We start from the raw sequence: 19,722 nt of genomic DNA, 5'->3' as shown, positions 1-19,722 counted from the left end.
GAAGAAATCTTTAACAAGTTCTCCTTCTTTCATCGACAAATTATCAAATTCACTCCATAAGCTTTGTAACTTGATGGAGATAACTTTTTCTGACCCTTGAAACTCTATTTTTAGAGTTTCCCATGCTTCTTTGGCCTTTTTGATACCAAAGATTCTGGGATAAATATTTTTGCTTACCCCTTGTTGGATGATCCTTAATGCCATAGCATTTTTCTTCACGTTTTCTTTATATTCCTTCTCTATTCCTTCTATCTGATCTTGATCTCTCTCTTTTCCCTTATTCTGAGACGAGGAGCCTTGCTGACCTTGTCTCTCCTGGTAACCTTCTTCAACTATATCCCATAAGTCTTGTGAAAGGAAGATGGTCTCCATTTGAGAATTCCAGTAATCATAATGCTCTCCGTTGAAAACTGGAATCTGATTTGCTGTGTAGGAAAAAATAGAGTTTGGATTTGAAAGAGCCATCTTCTCTGAAAATCAAAATACGCTCTGATACCAAATTTGTTGGAGATAGAAGAAAAGAAGAAGGAAATTTGAAGAGGAATCGAGTATGTTTCTTTAACCTTTTGATCTTTCCTCATACCATTCATAGGTATGCAGTACATGAATTTATAGAGAAATGCTTCCAAACTACATTGATTGCATAGGAAATATAAATTATAACTAGCCTTTAATCTAGCCTAGAAAAGGTAAACTTTGACTGTCTCGAAAAGGTAAAATTCCTAGTTACGAAACCCAACTTTGACCTCTAGGAAAACTAAACAGAATTAATACTCCATTACAAATTACCATTTAACAACTTTTCAACAAGTCCATGAGTTTGATCTTTTTATCAGAGGTTTCATTGCCTTGTCTTCTTCGAGCGAGACCATTCCAAGATGTGATGGATCTTCCAACATCATCTTAGCAACCAAGTAACCTGCAATGGACCATGTCTGTAACTTCCTAGCCTGTTTTCCTACATATCTCCCTAGTTTGCCATCATAGTACTCCGGCCAGCCATCCTTCAAAAGCCGGCTTTCTGCTAGCTCTATTGCGCGTCGAGCAATCTGCGGTCGACCAGTTTTGATACAGGCTGCAGTGAGCAGCCAAAGGAGAACTGCAATCACAGAAACAGAGGAAGAATGGTTGCATGAGAGTTAGAGATACAAAAGAGAACTTGTATTTGAGTTTGAGCATAAATTCTTTTGATCTGTTGTTATTTATGCAAGTACTAATGATCTCAATTTAACTAACCTGGCCAAGATCCCCCATTGTGATAACTCCATCGGGTATTCTTTGGATCACAACCAGTGATGATTCGCCACTCGTGGTTCTCAATCGCAGGATAAGTTATTTTGAGAGGCATATCCCCTAGCAGTTCTTCCCAACGCTCTTCAAGCAGATCCATAATAGCCATAGATTGCTCTGGTGTAGAAAGAGAAGACAGAATGGCAACAAAATTGCCCAATGCAAACCATCTAAAATCCATCCTTGCAGGACTGACATTACCAATAAAATAACCACCACGAGTAGGCATAAAGTCGAACACCCAGTCTGGAATTGAATCAGGTATCACGTTAAATTTGTTAACTGCTGTATGAGAATACTCTTCAGTTTTGTAGCGGTATATATCATTTAGTTGCTGAAAATCAAACCAAAAATAACTTCTCATGTGGTAGCTTAATGCATGTAATCGTGTCACTATCCGTTCCACAAATTCTTTCCCTTCGGCATCATGTTTAAGCATTGATAAAGCACACCTCAAGGCCATAAAGAAAAGAGCTTGAATTTCGATAGGATAACCATATATACCCTGAAAGTGGCACATAAAACAAGTAAATTGTAAGATATAAAAACTAAACAAATCACTTAAGAATTTTTGTGGCAAAGCAATAATTCTTTCCAAACAGAAGTGTTTTAAGAAAAGTATAGTCATGTCTAACTGCTAAAACCAAACAGGGATGTTCTAGACTCATTGATGCAATACAAAGCAAGCTTGATTAGACCTGCACTTGGTCAGGCTCACCATAGTACATGACAATTAACAAAGAAAATTCCCTAGAATAACTACTAAGGTAACAAAGAAGTCTCTTGCAACAGTAACTATACATATAATTCCCACTATGCATGTTTAACAAGTAAAACATTGAAGGATGCCGAGTAAAGATAGATGAACACAATGTTTATAATCTTACCATTCTTCGATCAATCATTGAACATCCATCAGCACAAAGGAGGGTAGGAAATGTGTCAAAGCCCTCGGACAGACATAAAGCTAATATAAGCCTCATTCCCTTTTGGCAATCAGATGTTTCTGCAAGAGATAAATCGCCAGTGGACTTTGTATAGGCACGAAGGAGGATGATCCACCAGAATCCCGAGTCAACAGGTGCAACTCTTCCAATTGCACTTTCACCAAAGTCAGCAATCAAAGTATCCGTTTCCCGAGCAGGATCATGGAGCACTTTGAAGCTTGCTGGCATCACACCTTCACCCAGCTTGAAGCGATCAATCCTCTTTTCCCAACCTTGAAGACGGAGAGTTTTCAAAAGGAAGTTTTTGACTATCTCTGGTTCTCCATTCATTAGAAAAGCAAGCGCACTTGGTACAAAATCACGAACAAAAACCTACATGATGTAAACCAATGGTCGTACCAAAGGTTAGTTCAACATTTCACTAGAAGTGGAGATAATCTTAGTGGATTTTTTTGTCATCTTTTCCTTATGATTGCTAAATCATGAGACTAAAGATAGGCAAACTGCAAATCAAATCGTCATTATAGGCAACCGACAAAGCAAGTAAGGTCTAACATGGTTTTATCGATAGCATCATGAATATTTATCTAGAAAACAGATGTACTGAAAGGTCAAGTATATAAAGTCAGTTTGCACTTTGCAAAGCATGTAAAGACAACCAAATAACAATTAAAAAAAAACCTCTAATATGAGAAGTAGTAAGAGGGATCACAAACAGTAAAAAGCTATCATGCTGAAGACTCATGGTGGGTTTACCTGAAGAGCAGTAAAAAAAATAGTATTTTAAGTGAGCAGAAAACTATATTATCTTACTTCATTCTGCTAACTTCCACCCATCTTATTTACTTGGATAGAACAGGAAGGAAGAAGGTAATTTCCGTATATTGCGCTTATTAAAGATTTTTTCTCTCCCTTCATTACTGTCAAATTTGGTGACAATAAATCTGAATTCTCTCCCCCTTTATTCAAACTAAAGAAAAAAAACATCTTTCTGCTTTCTTTTCCCTATTATTTCCATATAACTGAACAAGCCATCAACTATTTGCTACGAAATAAGCTAAGAGGTCACGATATCATATTTTGGTTGGGTTCTAATGCAAAATATAAACACAAGCACAACAAGAAATAGAATCCACTAGAGATCCATGCGAATTCGAATAAAGCGTTTATATAGAATATTATCTCTTGATGCCCATAGAGCCGTCAATTTAGGTCAGACCCGACGGGTTGGTCCGCCCCATCAAATAATTAAGCAGGTTGGGTTGAAATTTTATCAACCCATTTTAAGGTGGATCTAGGCAAGCCAACCCACCTAGGCTCACGATTCACACAAGTTGGCCTGTGGTGGGCTTGAGTTGGCTTGCAGGTTGAGAAAAAAATATTTTCTTTCAAAAGTTAAAACTAAAGTGGAAAACTCAATGAGTTTATGGGCTTGGGTTGACCCGCGGATTGAGAAAAAAAATTTCTTCCAAACTTTAAAACTAAAGTGGAAAACTCATGGGCTTGATTCAACATTTCTATATATATTTTTTATTTTTTGGTGGGCTCGTGGGTTGGCCCGCTTAACCCACAACCTACCTTGAGTCAGGTTGGAGATTTTCCAACCTTCCAAGATGGTGAGTCGGCTCACACCACCCCGCCATATGATGGGTTTTTGACAGGTCGGCCTGCTCCGTCATGGGTTGACCCCTTTGACAACACTAGATGTGCAAAACTTTTGTGAATCTGGATAGTAAAGTCAATCTAAGCACAATCAGTGTGCAAGCGCCTCTATGATATCCACACGAGTACAGCCGTCGACCGTCTCACCAGCAAGATTAGAATATCATATAACCAACGCCATAATGCTAGCTTTTATTTAAAATTGAAATCGAACCCTAACTTTTAATGTTGACATGATCTATCATATAAGATCGTGTTTGAAAAACACTCAACTTCCAAATCTTATCTAATAAGATAGTTTCATGCATATCCAAAAATGCAAAAGAAAATACAAACATGGGTATTAAAACTGTGGCCTTTATTAAAACTCAAACCCATATTAAACTAACTCATTAATCCAATATAAGTCCCCGGGGCAATGGTGCCGCGGTAGGACATCCAGGTTGTCTCCCAGGCACCTGCGGTTCGATCCTCAGCTACGGCGTATTTGCCAAATGGGGAACAACCCTCCAAATGGGGGAGCACAACAAAAGGATGTTGGGCATCTGGGTTGGCCACTGCGTGCACTTTCCGATTTACCCTGGTGGCCGATGGGAAACTTCCGTGGAGCCGGTGGGTCATCCCCAGAGATAGTCAATGGGCTAACTGGGATTTATCATTAATCCAATATATTTAAGATCTATTTAGATTAACCCATTAATTCAACAAACTTAGACCCATATTATTTTAACCGTACTAAAATAAAATAAACTCCAAACTTGATGAGCTCTTTGTGTGTGACTTAATAGACTCTCGTGCAGTGACTCTAAAATCTCATTTTAAAAACACAAACAATAAGTGATATTTAGCAATGCTTCATGGTTACCCAAGTGATAACAATATCATAGATTCAACTTAATCTGTCTATAACTATTTTATTGTATAATTTAATCTCGCACAATCAACTCAAATAATTGATATCGCATAGAACAAAAACCTACCACTCTAAGACATTATTATTACTTATAAATTTGCATAGATATAAAGTAAATATAATAAATACAAATATTGTCCTTTATTAAAGTATAATACAAAAGTCCCAAATTAATCTTCTCATGATTGACTCTTAGGCTTATACTAACAATTTTTAGTTTATAGTTTCTTGTTATCATACACATGCCAAACTACTTAGGATCTATCTGATCAAAAAGATATATCTAATCAATAGGAACTCTGAAGCTAGAAAATAACCTGATCATAGTTTACGACCTCCTCTGAGCCATGATCATTTGCCGCAATTGTGCCCACAGGCTGCCCTCTGTAATACACCAATGACTTCCGCAGCGCCTCCCACGCCTCACCAATCATCGGATGCGGCTCAAAGGAGTGGCGAGCTGACGAAGCTGGAGTATCGAGCCCGGACCTAACTCCAGGGGAGTACAAACTGTCGTAGTTCTCAAGGTTTCTGACATTGATCGATAGCTCGCTCATTGACCTCTCGTCGAATGACCTTTTCCGCTCGATGTTCAGCTTGGGCTTGTCAAGAAGCCGCGACAGATCAAGGTCATCGACCTCCGGTATCGAAGCGTAGGATCCGACCTTGCGCAGCCCCGATGCCTTGAACCCGTCCATTCCTCAAACTACCTGCACCAAAAATTCATCTTTAATAACAAATCCAACGGGAAAGAACAATTTTTCTTGCTCTAGAGTACAAATGAACTGCATTTCTCATTCGAAAATAGATCAGAAGCCAGATGACAAGGATCTACTATTCTATGATAAGATCGAACCAAAAAAACAGGGAAAAAACATTTTGCCCACAAAGTAAGCAATCTTCGATTCAACAAAACAACCACGAAGAAACTAGACGTGCCTGGAGGAGAGAAAAAAAAATCAGAGAGAAAAACGGGGAAAAGTACCAAGAAATGCGGAGGGGACGAGACCTAGAGATCCTGGAGGAGCGAGAGGAGGAGCGGCTTCACTCCACGAATCAAGAGGAGACTACCAAGATCCAAGCGAAACGACGTGGGTAAGCCGCCACCAGCTCAAGGAGCGAAGCGCAGAAGGAAGAAGAGGGAAAAAACAGGTGGGAGGTAGCCGCTGGCATTTAACGGCAGTCAAAAGAGTCAGTCAATGCCCTAAGGGCTTCGCTGACGTGGAATTAACGACGTGAGATCTGACGTGGAATCTTAACTAACCAAGGCAGGTTCCCTTCTATTTAGTGGAGGTTCCTTATGACGATGGCTTAGACAAAATTTACAGCGACATATAAATAAACAATTCAATCACTCTCACAAATCCATTTAAAATATGTCCAATCTTATGTTAACATTTCGAATAAAATTATTCATATCTAAGTTCATGTTATTAATTTAGTAATTCAGAAGAATTTAACATTATCATTATTATTATTTTTCATAAAGAAATCTGTCATTGTTACGGGTGTGGTGAGCAATCCCTGAGAAATCGGGTCTAGACCAAGTGGGCAACTTGGCATCAGGCCCGACTCCCGTGTCAACCCTTAACTGTTGACTCGATGGACAGCCCGAGCTGATCGTCGATTTGAGATCCCGATCCCCGAGTCCCGATTCCATCTCATCATTGAACGCGGATCGGCTCTGGAGCGCAAAGCCATTGCCTTTCGGTACCCTAATCTCACTCTCGAGCCAAGTCCCTAATCGAATCCTCTCGCAAGACTGACTTCTTAGTCGACTCAGCGACATCTCCCTTATTTGGACCCGACTGGGGCTCGAATTAAACGATCTTGATTTACGGTACCCTGCTTCATTACGCTTTCCATTATTTTCTCTGACAGTCCTATATCCTTTAATTATGATCACCATTCTGACACCCACATGTGAAATGACACTACAATCATAAGTCAACGATAGGATTGTCATATTGATCATTCCATTCCTTCTGACTAGATCATGATCCATGACAAGAGGATGTGACCTCCTTCTCATGTATATAGAGGTCACTCCTCTCCATGATCAGGTAGGCAGGCTCACATGCGCCCTCGCAACTTCTCCTGTTCTTTTTGTTCTTCTTCTTCTTCCTTCTTCACCTACTGACTTAAGCGTTGAAGTAGTCGCGCTACCTACTGATTTAAGCACCCCTGACCTTCCTTCTCACGGTTGCTCTTCTCGCAGGATCAGCAAGCTTCATGACCTTTCTTCCTCCAACCTGGTTCTATCTTGATGCTGAGGAGTTGACGGTGTCCTAAACATGATCTCAACTAACAATCATATTTAACATGCTATTAAGCAACTCTTATTTAATTAGCTTTCTGGTGGTATAAATACACTATTTCCCCCAAATAATTTATAATTTTCATATATAAAATCTATAATTCAGAGAAGTTTCTGACTGCTTTAATCACTCCGTTTGTGCCAGAAGATGCCATATCACATGATAAATGCCATCGCCATCAATACGCCATGAATCCTTTAAAGTAGATGCCTTCTATTTCCACCCTCTAAGCCGCCTACACAATAGAGAATAGAGGTGAAACAAAGAACTTGTTCCTGTCTCCTCCATTGCCACTTCTTTAGTTGAACTTGGTAGCCATGGGCTCATGTGTTGGAAAGGTCTTTATCGGTCCTTCGAATCCTGCCGGCGACTCTATTGTGGTGGTGAAAGACAAGCTTGTCGTCTCCGAATCAGCTCCTCCACTACTCTCTTCCTCTTCTTCTAATTTACTCTCGGTTTCTTCTCCTCCTTTCGCCTTTTCAAGTTTGAGGACTACCAAGTCTTTATCATCCCATTCTTGCTTGCGGGTGAAGCCTAGCACAAAGCAAAGGCCATACACACTGGTAGGTGATCATAAAACTGCTAGTCCTTCGCGGGTGGCTCTTTCAGGCAGGAAATTGAGCTCTTCATCCACTTTTCACAAACAAAGACGCCCACAGAGAGAAGTGACGAAACATGAAGTTGAAAGGAAGGAGAACATTCAATCTCGGAGTCTCTACGGCACTACAAACTGGCAGAGATGGAAGAAGAAGGAGATGAGAATGCATCGGGTCCACCAAATCCAGAGTGAGAGCATAATTCTGCTTGTTGAAGAAGAGCTAAATAATCCTATTATATTTTTGGAGTGCTTTATTTTTCTTTGAAATTAAGGTATGCGATTAGTTTTGTGTACTAAAAGTTGATGCGAATCATAAAATCTACTTCAGTTAAGGCAGCATCCTGTATGCCTACATAAATTTCATAATGATCCATGCAAAACTCGCAAACAATTGCGATATGGCACTATGAGTTGAACTCCCAGAATCTTACAAACTTCAGCCATGTACAGTCATCACTTGACAGCCCGCATCGTAGCTGTTTTCTCACCTGAGATTCGGTTTTTAGTGGCACTTCGAAGAGCAAACATGGACCCACTAGCTTCATCGCTCTGCCAAGCTTCATTCTTCCTGTGTTGCTGCAAAATCTTCATTCTTTCCTTGGCTCTAGCAATATTGCATGGAACACAATACCACTCACCCCTGGGTATCATTGTTCGAGGAGGTTTCATGCAGTAGGTGTGATAGGCCTCATCACATAAAACAATCTTTTCGTCATCCTGATCACATAGGCAAGCCCTGCAAAGGCAAGACGGACAATACCAGCACGGCTTGTTCAGTTGTTGAGCACTAGCTATCTGACTAGATTTTAGACATCTGACATGGTAGAACTTGTAGGGGCATTCAATGTGACCGCATATTAAGAATTTCCCATCTTCCTCCTCACATTTGCCGCATACCTTGCAAAAGATGACTCTGCCGTCCTTGACAATTCTGGTGGCTCTTCAGACTCCACAGTAGTGACAGAGCTCTCCTCGCAATCAGTATTCTCATCGACATCCTCTAGTGTCTCAGCAACTATCACAAAACGCACAGTTTTTGTGCAAACTACCTTTCATACTGTCAGAAGATGTTGGATCATCGGAGTCCTTGCGATTTGAACTACACGCACTGTACCAGCTCCGAGTTGGAATCTCGTTAATAGAAGGTTCAATGCAGGAAAAATGGTACATTGCTTCACATCCATCAAAAATGAGGCTGCACTGACCATTTGCTTCGGTGCCACACTGCTTACAAGTGCAAACTGATCCGCTATATTTAGATTGTACAGTTGGATCTGCACTCAAATAATGCTTCCTTCCGCCACTGAGTTGACCAGTCACCTGCAATATAAATATTAAGATGGAAAGCTATAATACAAAATATCTATGTTGTAAGCCAACATCGTTATGCAGATTAGGATTGTCTGTTCAGTTTGATGATAAAATAAATATATTAAAACTACTGGCTGCTCGCCTAGGCTCACATGTGTATTTACCAGGTCTGCAATAACCTGATGCAGCTTCAAGAAGTTGTAAGCCGTGGAGATAAACACAAACACATGCATGTAAATCATTTCTTCAAATTTAGTCTGACTAGTAATGTTTCCTTTAGTATCACTTTTTGATTTCATTGTTCTCAAATCAGGAATCAACTTAAATAGTATGAATCTTTGATGTTGAATCTGGTCAAAGAAAATTCAGTGTTAGAAAATGGCATCGCCATTGATAAATAACCCAAATAAATAGACACAACTGTGATAGGGTTTCACAATTCAACATGAGAAAAGACTGAGGATGTTTACCTGCTTCTGGCAGAAATCCCTTGAGATGCTTGAAAGACTACTCAATATAATAACCATCTTATGAGCCAATATTTGAAACTTGTCCCATATCTGACAAATGTAAAGATCAGTTCGCCCACTCACATTATCAAATTTTCAATCATACACAGCCTGGAGCAATCAAAGATCTAAACCAAGATAGTAAAACTTGAATGCGCGCGTAGCAAAACTTTTCTCATGCAATTCCAAGCAAAAGGAACAAACTGATGACACAATGCAGCACAAAAAAAGGCAATAATCAACCTCAAATGTGAGAGTAAGATTCGAAGATGATCAAATCTTATAACAGTTAGATCCTGAATTTTCCTACTAAGATGATTTCCTCATAATAAAACAATAAAAACATATTTTGTGAAGCATCAGAAACCAGAATCCAGTCACTGACAGCAACAGGACTTCTGATATCTCATATGAATATTAACATGTCCATAAGACAACCAACTAATTTCAAGTTATCGCCTGTGCACTATTTTAGAAACTGGCACCAACAACCTCCTAGGCAGGATCACATCACATGCAATATGTGTTTCCCTCTCAATCAAGTATTTTAAAAGGTGATCCAGGAGGACCACTTAGGTGGGTTAGGCAAGTACAAAAAAAAACTCGTTCAGTTTACTAAAAAATTTGTTTTATGTAGATAACAAAAAGCTTAACTTGGTTACTTTCTCATCCCATTCACACAACCACCGCCCTCAGCAAAAATACCAACTTCAATGGTCTTCTTCCTTTTTTTTTATTTCTCACGTACAAAGTTAACTTCTACTTTGGTTTATTTTTCCTATTTAATGGCCTTTAACTTCTTGCAGCATTCAATTCATTTATTATGCTTATTTTGGATTAGATCAAATAAGTCTTTTGAGTATGTTTATTTGTTTAATGATTAGAGTTTACTATTTATTAAACCAGAATATACACTGATGTGCCAACTATTTCCCACCCAAAACTGTCTTTTAAAAGCTTAATCATGCGAGAGTTTCAAGTGCAAAAGTAAACCCTTATTGGATAGCATCTAACAACCAGATTGCATAAAAAAACAGTAGCATGATATTTGCACCAACGTGAGACACTTGTAACTTACAATGCCACTGTAATGGATATTCAATGGCATGATGCATTGTGGTACTTGATGGAAATACAGAAAAAGATCACACCCATCACATGTCAGAAGAAGCTCAAAAGAAAAAAGAAACATAAGTATAAAAAAACAAAAATGATGCAAAATTACAAGAAACTCAACAACATTGATTCTAGTATCAGCTTTGGCAATTACTGAAACAAATATGAGGTCTCAATGCTGATAACAATCAGAACTACATCACAAAACCATCATAGATGACAGAATAAGGTTCATTAAAAAATAATATTAGAACAAGAATAAAAATTAAAATATAATTACCTGTTGGGCATCTTGGTTTAAGAACTCTGGTGCCCATTCATAATCTCCATTTTTCAATTTTGTATCAATCAAGCAAAAGTCCAAACAATTCTTAGCTTTGCCCTCTTCAAATTCACAAATCAAGTCACACAATAAGGCAAATTTTTTGGAAATCAAAATGTCATGAAGAGCTTTTTCACACTTCCAAGTGTTGGTATCTTCACCACAGTAGCTGGCAATTGATTAATGAAGTGCATCTGATTGGGCAGATTTTTGTTCTTTAGCTGCCACAACACAAATTGAGTTCTGATGCTGAATTTTCATTTCAGAACCCACAGAAGAAATATCCTGGAGTTCATGAGAATTTTCAAGTATGTTACTTTCTTATTTGAAATTTTCTTGCATATGTTAGGGAAAAAGAGGAACTTTCAACTACCTTTAGCTGTTTATTATCCTCAACATAATCAACCATCCACTTTTCAGTAAGTTGATAGTGATTTAAAGCTGCACATCATTGAAACCATTCCACATGCCATGACCAGGATTTACATAGGACAACCTGAACTGTTGTTCTATAACATTTTTCCAATGACTAATCATTCTATTAATAGAATGTGAAACAGTCTTATCAGGATCCTCCAAGCCCTATTTCAAACAAAAATCATGAGATTAAGAAAAAGAATATACAAAAAAAACTACGTGCACTATCAACAGATCATTTTCATGAACAGAAGAAGCTAGTATAGTAAAATAAAGAAAAAAAAACATTCTCTAAAAACAGAAATAATAAAAAAAACAATTATATAGAATGAGTTTCGTAAATTTCAGGTGGACAGATGAAAGGGCATTTCAGCATAAATCTCTCGTCTAGTACAATGAACCTTAGACTCTTCAACGATGTGATATAATGAACATTATTTTCAACACGTAGTTGATAGACCAATTACAGCAACTTTACAAAGAAAAAAAAACACTAAAAGGGAATTATATAAATTTCTACTAACGGCTTCCACTAGCTATGGCTTCATATGAAAGTTTCTACCCTTTTCATAACTCCAGCGCTTCATTGTCTTTGTTAATATACTGCAGCATATTATATAGAACATCGACTTACGAACAAAACAATAAAAGCATTTGCAAAGACTTCCATGGAGCCAAAAATTCCAACGTTTCCCAACTTCAGGAGTTAGCGAAAAGGGTTAATTTTTTTTAGCTCAAGTACCAAAAAGAGTACCTGTACAACTCACCTGAACCGAGTCCGCGTCGGAACTGGCACGCTTCCGCCTCTTGTAAGTTATGAAGCCCTCCCATGCGTAATCTTCCCGCTTCACGAACCCTTTGCAGCTACTCTCCTTGGAGGCCATGGCCGTTCCCTAAAGACCCACCTCTTCAGAATCGCGGGTTCCGTAGAAGATCATCGCATCCGAACCGCAGATCCCAATTTGACGTTTGCAGGGGACTGAATAGGCAACGCAGAGATGGGGATGCAGGCAGGAAACAATGTGCAGGATGTTCCGGAGACGAAGAACAAAACAACCCTAATTTTTGAATGGGGTGAGCGGGATGGAGTGCGCGTGGCACGTGCGCAACAAGGCCTCGGATTTTAACAATGAGTCCGCTTTATTTTCTTGATGGTATTTATTTTCCTGCTCCCATTTTATGCTTTTTATAAAAATATTTTAGGTAATTGATATAGCGTCAAAATTTAACAACAAGTATTTATTTATTTATTATTTTTAAATTATACTTTTTATAAATATAATTTTAAATTTTAATACTAATCTTTTATTGGTAATATTTATGTTCTCGAGTCTTTTTCTTTTTTGTTTTAAAATATATAAAGAAATAATATGTATAGTTTCTTGGTTTCCCAATAAATTATTTTTGTTGAAAAATCTAATACACAAGATTAAATTAAAAAAATCGATATGAAAAAAATCATGATGTACGAGAAAGAGAACTATAATACATTAACATCCTTCAGATCTCCAGAGGTGCAGTGCGATTCCCAAGGTCACCTCGGCCGCCGGCCGTCGACGAATTACTCTTCTCCCCCCAATTCGCCAGCATGCTCTTCCAATTGCAGAACGCCTCGGAGCACACCTCCAACCTCGGATCCGTAATGTTCCTTCTCCAGTGCCCGTCGGCAAACCCCTCCGCCTCCGCCCGCCTCCTGTTGTACTCCAAGAACGCCTTCGCTTTCGTCGGCAGAAGGCAGAACCGCTGCAGACTCTCCGGCAGCGCGTCGTGGACCTTCCACCACTTCCCGTGAGCTGTGTCGCTGGCGAACCGCCAAAAGCTCTTCAAATTCCAGTTGCAGTCGTAGTCCCGGAAGCACCGCCACGGCTTCAGTCCCAGGTAATGCGCCAGGTAGATCGCCGGCGGCTCTGCTGCGAATAACCTCTCCTTCTTTGCCCGCCTCTGTTCGTCGCCGTCGAAGTGCTTCAAGTAGTTGACGTTTTTGGGCAACCGGTGCCACCACGTGAAGATCTCGTTCAAGTACCCCTGGTCGCCGCCGTTGTAGGATGTGATCTCGTCGACGTGATCCATCAGTAGCTGGAACATGCACTCAGACGGTTCCACTACCATGACGCCGGAGTTGAACAGAGTCGCGTCGTTGCCGATGGCGCTGAGCTCCGTCAGCGAGAACAGGAAGTCGACGTTGCGGAGGACGAGAAGGTCGGCGTCGATGAAGACTACCTTGTCGTAGTCGGAGAGCTGCCATAGCCGGAACTTGCTGTAGTTCCACTCGTTGTAGGCGTCGCGCTTCGCCTTCGGGTTGCGGATCCGACGGATCGTGCGGACCTTCCACCCGGCGTCAGCAAGGCCTCGCCGGTACTCCTCGCCGATCGTCCCGTCAACGAGGACGACGAGGTCCTTCTTCGACCCGGCCAACCGGATGCTCTTCGCAGCGGCGATGGCGCCGCACACATACTGCTCCGCTGAGTGGAGTATGGTCACGTAGGCTTCTCGCCGGCTGCCGAATTCGGTGTACGACCTCTCTGGACACAAAGAAACAGAGTATTTATTACCTTCCGCCGGCGATGTCATCACAGATGAGAGAAATTAACAAAATGCTCCCTAAAATTTAAAATTTTTAAATATCTTTGAATTTTATCAATATCTATAAAGGAATGTCTGTGATATTAATAAAAATTTAGGGACTATTAAAGTGTTAAAATTTCAGGGGTATCGCTGACCTTTTGCTTCGAAAGGGACGACGAGCTCGCACGACCCGACCGGAAGGCGGAGCTTCTCCTCCATTGCCGCCGGCTCAAGCTCGTAAAGCCAAAGATTCCCCTCACGCTTAACAAGATCTCTGCACCTGAAAAGATTCGGAATCGGAAAGCAATCGCTGACGACAAGAACACGCACGCGAGCCGCCGCGGCATCCGCCGCAACTCTGGCGGCCGCGAGCTGGAGGTGCAACCTCGCCACGTCCCGTGACCACCCGCTTCTGGAGTTATTGCAAGGCAGTTTGACGGCGACAAGATCGAATTTTGATCCCTCCTCCGATATCGGTTGAGGGAGAGAAGGGCAAGAAGGCACTTGGTATTCTTCTTCCTCGTCGATCCACTCCGGGTAGAGAATCTCCCAGGTGATGCTCGTCGGAGCGTACTCCAGGCCGACTGGAGAAACCACTGTTTCCGGCATCGTCCGCCGCCAGAATCCCACCTCGCTGGAGTTGAAATTTAGCAATCCAATCCTTAGATTCGTGTTATTGACGAGATTAGATAGCTGAACCCAATTGACTTCCACATGCGACAGGTATCGAGGATCTGAGCCTGTTGCTTGCCAAATCTGCGCCATATCTACAAATCTGGACCTGAAAAATCTCCCGAAAAATACCTTTTTAGTGATCTGAAATGATTAAAGTCGATTACTATTGCAACAGAATTGCACCTTGATGATGAATCCGACGAGGGCTGTTGTTCTTTGTGGATTACAGGGGAGAAAACAAGAGATAGAACAGCGCAACAAATGATGATGAGCAGAGTAAGCTTCAGGTACTCAAATTTGCAGCTTGAGTTCTTCTCAGAGAACAGGAATCTGTATCTTCCGAACTTGAAATCTCTCAATTTCCGAGGCTTTATTTTGCTGACGAAAGAAGAAACACTTAAATTTCTGCAACTTAATTACTGTTATGAAACTGATTAAATTGATATGAACATACTCTGTCGCTGTTGATCTCTGCCGGGCTTCAATGGAGCCATTAGCAGCAACGACGAGCTCTTTCATGACCATCAATCTGCAGAAAAGAAAATTGAGGGTTAACACATCATTAATAAGAATGAGGAACTTAAAAGAAAACGAAGACTTCGAAGTGTTTGTTAAAAGATCAAATGGCAGCAGTTCATCAAATGTTGAACAAACTGAAAACTCTTACCAAAAATTGAGAGGAAGAAGAAGAAGGGGGATTTTGTTCGATTCTCTTAGATTTTGGTGGCCTTTTATGGATGATCATTGAGCCCGTTGATTGAAGTTGGACTGCAAAATTTGATTTTGATACCAGAGGGGAAGAAAACAAATTCTAGGTAATTATCTGATTTTTTTTCCAAATAAAAACTAAATTTTTTTGTCATAAATGCAAGCATACCTAATCTAAAAAGTCCACAGAGTATTCAGGAATTCTTTTCTGGCTTTATTTATGCTATTGAAACAAATTTGATTTCCACGGGCATTGGGAAAAAAACTCTCATATTCAAATTAAGTTTGGCTGGCTGATCATGACATTTTAAATTCTTGTTAGGAATCAAACAATGTAGAAACAAAATATTTAAGATCTTTTTCATCGTTGAATTTATGGAGTTCATTCCAGTTTTTTATGCCCCCAATGCAGTCAAGAACTTTTTACTTCAAATCAGACAAGATCGATCGATTTAATCAACTAATAAATACAAAAAAATACCGACAAGATTTCGTTTCCACGGAGTATAAAAACTACAAAACTAATCGAATCTTTTAATTTTAATTTTTTTTTTATTTGAGGATGGCTACTTGCCAACTCAAGTTAGGCGAGGAATTTTTCAGAGTTAGAAACACATGTGCTTTTTGATGATAACAGATGTCGAAGCAATCTGTAAACTATTTCCCCTAATTTTAATTGACTTCAGAAGTGACTTGCTCCGTGCAGGTTGAGTGATCAAGAGGAACAAGGAAGGTGACGTTGACCGACACATAGTCAACTTAAGTTAGCTAGTCAACTTGGACATAGGTCATGTCTATAAAGCATTTTAACAAATTGATTCAGACATCAGATCAAGATTACTAGTTTTTGATCTTTTAGTGTTTAAAATAAAAAAAACTTTTAAGCACATTTAAATGCGATTATAGTTTTGCATTATCATTTTGAAAATTAATATGATTTCAGATCAGTTTTTTTATTGTTAAAAGTGATATTACAAAATTATTATAATAGTAATGGTACTTTTAGAAGTTCATGAGGTTTTTGTTTTATTTATTTTTATTTTAACCTCTGGAATGCCATTAAAACTTGTTAACTAAACTATTTTGATATTTTTATGGTTAAAATAATAAATAAGAGCACTATTACATTTATTATTCTTGTTAAAAAAATAATTTGTGCCGTCACTTATTGATTTTGACTATTGAAAAATCTTCAAAATATTTCTTGTAGAGGTTTTAAAGATGTTTAAATGATTATAAAGGTATTTTAAAAAATGAGATATGTGTTTTAGTAAATTTATAATTATGATTAGTAAAATTTGTACTTATCAAAACATTAAATACACCCATTTACAAAAGAATCGTCGACAGCAGGATTCGAACCTGCGCAGGCAAAGCCCAACAGATTTCGAGTCTGTCTCCTTAACCACTCGGACATATCGACGCTTGCATTATAAGTGCAATATAATAAATAATATACGCAAGAAAGTAACATCCCACCAAATACGTTACGCCGCAGAATTGAAACTTCCACATTCGAGGCTAATGGCATACGGAAAATACCCTTAAAACATCAGAAGGAACATTAACAAGTTGTTTAGTGCTGAACATTTTTGAGAGGTTACTTTGTAAGTGTTATAGAGAGATCTTCTAGGGATATTTCTCGTTCCTTATGTAGCACGGCTTTTCTAATTGACGTTGGTTTATTTCACCATCATAATCAGCAGCCGAGCTCCCTTTCAAAAGACTTTTGTGGTCCAATTTATCATTCCGTTTGATTGGTGGACACAAAGGAATGTGAAAGAATGATAGCTACTGAAACAAGAATGATACTATCTTCGCCTTGATCGATGTGTTTTTTTTTCACCCCACTGTTCTCGATATTATTCCATTTATAACTCACTGTTAAACGAGTTGCAGCTTTTTATATATATATTTTAACTGTATTCGAAAGATTAGCGAAACATGAATCCAGATGAACAGTGGTTTGCAAAACTATAGTAAACGTAATGAATATATTAACTGCTCCTATCTTATTTCTAGACCGCAAGGAGAACAATCTTCATACTGAAATGATGCCGAACTAACCTAGTTAACCAAATAATTTTTCAGCATCGATGCGCTCCAGAACTCGACGAGCTTCTTCTTCCGTCGCAGGAACCACATTGCGAATCTTCAGTCCATTCTTTAGCGCATCATGATTGACAGTGAAAGTGAAGTAAAATGTGTTCGAGACCTGCACATCGATGAAACAATCAGGTGAAGCCATATGTATATGTAGATATTCCATCAACATTGTGACGAAGCACTTGAGATCTTGCTTCACCGTCTTACCTCGCTGGTTCGGAGCTCAGGTCTTGTTACATGAGCAACAACTTCAATATTGATCAAAGGTTTCTCCGGGTTCTCTAGTTCCGTATAGAGAACGCAAGATTTTAGTCGCAAGAAGTCTCCTACATCGACCTGAGAAAGAAGATAAAATTTGTCCTCAAAAGCAGAAAAAGAACAAAATAACAGTTTCAGTGAGTGAGTTTGTTAATACTCACTGGTTTTAAGAAATCAACATGGTCTACTTCAAGAAAGGAAGGCATCTGCCCAACAAATGCATATGCAGTAGAGAAGGCCAATTCATACGCCAAGTTCATCAAAAATCCTCCAAAAATACGGCCATGGAGATTTCTTTGTTGAGGTTGGCAGATTAGTGAATTTTCGAGTCGGGTGTCTCTCATCAGAATGCTGTCTCTATCCGCTAATGCAGGCATATCGCAAAACACACGCCCTTCTGCTAACAAATCCTTTAACCTCTTTGCATCATCGCCATGTAAACTACTGACACCAGTCTCGTATCCTTTTTTCTGTTCCTCACGTTTTCTTTTCCGGAGTTTATCCTTTTCTTCTGCTTGTGCAAACAGCAACTTTTCTTGTTCAGTCTCAGGTGACAAGCGGTTTACAGGAGCTGCCTTTCCGGTTTTTGAATCGCGCGCAACGAATGTGAAGTTTGCCGTCAAAGCCACTGGATTTGACGGTTTAGAGTCATCTGCAACAAGAAACCAAGATGAAAACTGAAAATTTGAGGATGGAATGATGCTTTTAACCGCGAGTGACACTTGAGATGGCCATGTATAAGGGAGGAATAATCAAGGAACGATCATGAATACCTTGTTGATTCTGTCTAACTTCAATTTGGATCTCCATGGATGAACGACCCACCCAAGTGACAGCACCTTCTATCTTTAGATCAGTGTCCACACGCAATGGCTTCTTCAGAACCATCTTATCCACAGAAGCAGTGACCAACAACAGAGGCCTTGTAGTGCTATCATCATCAGAACAGTGCTGGAGCCAGGCAACAACACGTTGAAGAACAGTTACGTTTACTGACGATTACTTAGAGTTGAATTGCGAGGACATGTTCATGGCTACAGCATGTTTGCGACTTTACATACTAAGGGATGGGAGAGGATCAAAGACAAAAATCTGTTAACCAAATAGCTTGAGAGCAAAAGGGTACCTTCACGGCAATCGTCCCGGCGAGAGCATCAAGATCCTCCAGCAACTTTTCGATTCGGACTTTATACCATGGATCACGGTACTGCTCTCTCAGTATGTAATCGCTCGAGAAATTGTACACGATGCTCGTCCTGCTCTGCGCCGGCGTCCTCGTGAGCAACTCCGTCTGCGGTGGCCCGTCCTTGGCAGGGTCCAGAAGCCTCTCGAAGATGCTCGAGCGCGCCTCCCAGAGCGCGTTGGTCACCGGCGAATGGTACATCCCCGGCCACAGGCTGAGCGGCTTCCGGAACGACGAGCCCGCGTCGATGTGCGGTGGAGCCGCGTCGAACGGCGACGCGAACGTCGACACCACGCGAATTGGCGAGGCTGGCTCCGCCGGCGCCGCTCCGGCGGAGGGCTCCTGTGGCGCATCATTTTCCATGAACCTGATCGGAGAGGTGGAAAAGGGGGAAAGGTACGATCTTTGCGAGAAATCCGCCGATTTCTTACGAATTCGTGAAAAAGAGAGCAAAATAGATCTCGACACGGAAAGATTCGATTTTGAGAGGAAATTTACGGTGTTTTGCGGAGGAAATTGGGGGTTCAGATCGGCAGAAGGCGTTGGAATCGAGGATTGCTTTGGGATTTCGGGGAATCTGTGGAGGTCGACGTAGGCGTGGGATGAGGGTTTACCGCGGTGGAAGAGAGTTCTAGAGAAGAAATATGCGGAGTAGCGAGCGGATGCCCGGTTCATGATGGAGTCAGAGAGGGAAAGGAGCTTGGCGAGAAGGTTAGTTAGGTTACGGATTAGTTGAAATGAGTGGTCGTGCTCCAACAATCTTGGAAGGGAGGATGGGAAATCTAATCCCACAATTAAAATAAAATTAAATAAAATAAATGATT

General features: G+C 40.2%; 3 protein-coding genes, 1 non-coding gene and 1 pseudogene across 6 annotated transcripts; all 5 read right to left on the bottom strand.

Annotated features, from left to right (window-relative positions):
• Nucleotides 1–803: 803 nt before the first annotated feature.
• LOC141829275 (putative alkaline/neutral invertase D) lies at nt 804–5,939 on the bottom strand. 2 transcript variants are annotated; one of them, XM_074716715.1, is made up of 5 exons: nt 5,798–5,939; nt 5,130–5,522; nt 2,178–2,609; nt 1,237–1,795; nt 804–1,099 (listed from the first exon to the last, which is right to left on the bottom strand). In XM_074716715.1, the coding sequence occupies exons 2-5, from the start codon at nt 5,508–5,510 to the stop codon at nt 804–806; spliced, it is 1,668 nt and encodes a 555-aa protein (XP_074572816.1). In that variant the 5' UTR covers nt 5,511–5,522; nt 5,798–5,939. The 2 variants fall into 2 exon arrangements, with proteins under 2 accessions (XP_074572816.1, XP_074572824.1); XM_074716723.1 differs by having other exon boundaries at nt 5,822–5,939.
• Nucleotides 5,940–8,181: 2,242 nt separating this feature from the next.
• LOC141825752 (PHD finger protein EHD3-like) lies at nt 8,182–12,287 on the bottom strand (annotated as a pseudogene).
• Nucleotides 12,288–12,852: 565 nt separating this feature from the next.
• LOC141834702 (UDP-glucuronate:xylan alpha-glucuronosyltransferase 1-like) lies at nt 12,853–15,387 on the bottom strand. Of its 2 annotated transcripts, none has more exons than XM_074722043.1 (5): nt 15,311–15,387; nt 15,098–15,172; nt 14,827–15,021; nt 14,124–14,749; nt 12,853–13,925 (listed from the first exon to the last, which is right to left on the bottom strand). In XM_074722043.1, the coding sequence occupies exons 2-5, from the start codon at nt 15,166–15,168 to the stop codon at nt 12,904–12,906; spliced, it is 1,914 nt and encodes a 637-aa protein (XP_074578144.1). In that variant the 5' UTR covers nt 15,169–15,172; nt 15,311–15,387; the 3' UTR covers nt 12,853–12,903. The 2 variants fall into 2 exon arrangements, with proteins under 2 accessions (XP_074578144.1, XP_074578153.1); XM_074722052.1 differs by having other exon boundaries at nt 14,124–14,743.
• A 1,305-nt stretch (nt 15,388–16,692) lies between these two features.
• On the bottom strand, nt 16,693–16,774 carry TRNAS-CGA (transfer RNA serine (anticodon CGA)). Its single transcript has one exon. It is a non-coding gene; the product is annotated as a tRNA-Ser (tRNA).
• Nucleotides 16,775–17,238: 464 nt separating this feature from the next.
• Nucleotides 17,239–19,588, bottom strand: LOC141838056 (acyl-coenzyme A thioesterase 2, chloroplastic). Its single transcript, XM_074725448.1, has 5 exons — nt 18,842–19,588; nt 18,489–18,666; nt 17,877–18,367; nt 17,665–17,793; nt 17,239–17,566 (listed from the first exon to the last, which is right to left on the bottom strand). Exons 1-5 carry the CDS (start codon nt 19,571–19,573, stop codon nt 17,423–17,425), a joined length of 1,674 nt encoding a protein of 557 aa, XP_074581549.1. The 5' UTR covers nt 19,574–19,588; the 3' UTR covers nt 17,239–17,422.
• Between the last annotated feature and the right edge of the window lie 134 nt (nt 19,589–19,722).

Source organism: Curcuma longa, chromosome 1 (genome assembly GCF_044706935.1).
Source record: "Curcuma longa cultivar G26 ecotype Majalengka, Jawa Barat chromosome 1, ITB_CL_G26_1.1, whole genome shotgun sequence".
Taxonomy (NCBI): domain Eukaryota; kingdom Viridiplantae; phylum Streptophyta; class Magnoliopsida; order Zingiberales; family Zingiberaceae; genus Curcuma; species Curcuma longa.
This window is presented reverse-complemented; position numbering and strand designations above follow the sequence as displayed.

Bases quoted from the DNA above. Each gene is read 5' to 3' on its own strand.
- LOC141829275 (XM_074716715.1), bottom strand. From the start codon at position 5,510: ATGGACGGGTTCAAGGCATCGGGGCTGCGCAAGGTCGGATCCTACGCT. The intron at 2,610-5,129 runs GTTATTTTCTAG...TACATCATGTAG, and splicing joins AGGTCGTAAACTATGATCAG to GTTTTTGTTCGTGATTTTGT. The intron at 1,100-1,236 runs GTTAGTTAAATT...CTGTGATTGCAG, and splicing joins CAATGGGGGATCTTGGCCAG to TTCTCCTTTGGCTGCTCACT.
- LOC141834702 (XM_074722043.1), bottom strand. From the start codon at position 15,168: ATGGTCATGAAAGAGCTCGTCGTTGCTGCTAATGGCTCCATTGAAGCC. The intron at 15,022-15,097 runs GTATGTTCATAT...TTCTTTCGTCAG, and splicing joins CAGAGATCAACAGCGACAGA to CAAAATAAAGCCTCGGAAAT. The intron at 14,750-14,826 runs GTGCAATTCTGT...GAGATTTTTCAG, and splicing joins TCGTCGGATTCATCATCAAG to GTCCAGATTTGTAGATATGG.
- LOC141838056 (XM_074725448.1), bottom strand. From the start codon at position 19,573: ATGAACCGGGCATCCGCTCGCTACTCCGCATATTTCTTCTCTAGAACT. The intron at 18,368-18,488 runs GTATTCATGATC...TTCTTGTTGCAG, and splicing joins AGTTAGACAGAATCAACAAG to ATGACTCTAAACCGTCAAAT. The intron at 17,567-17,664 runs GTAAGACGGTGA...ATCGATGTGCAG, and splicing joins CTGAGCTCCGAACCAGCGAG to GTCTCGAACACATTTTACTT.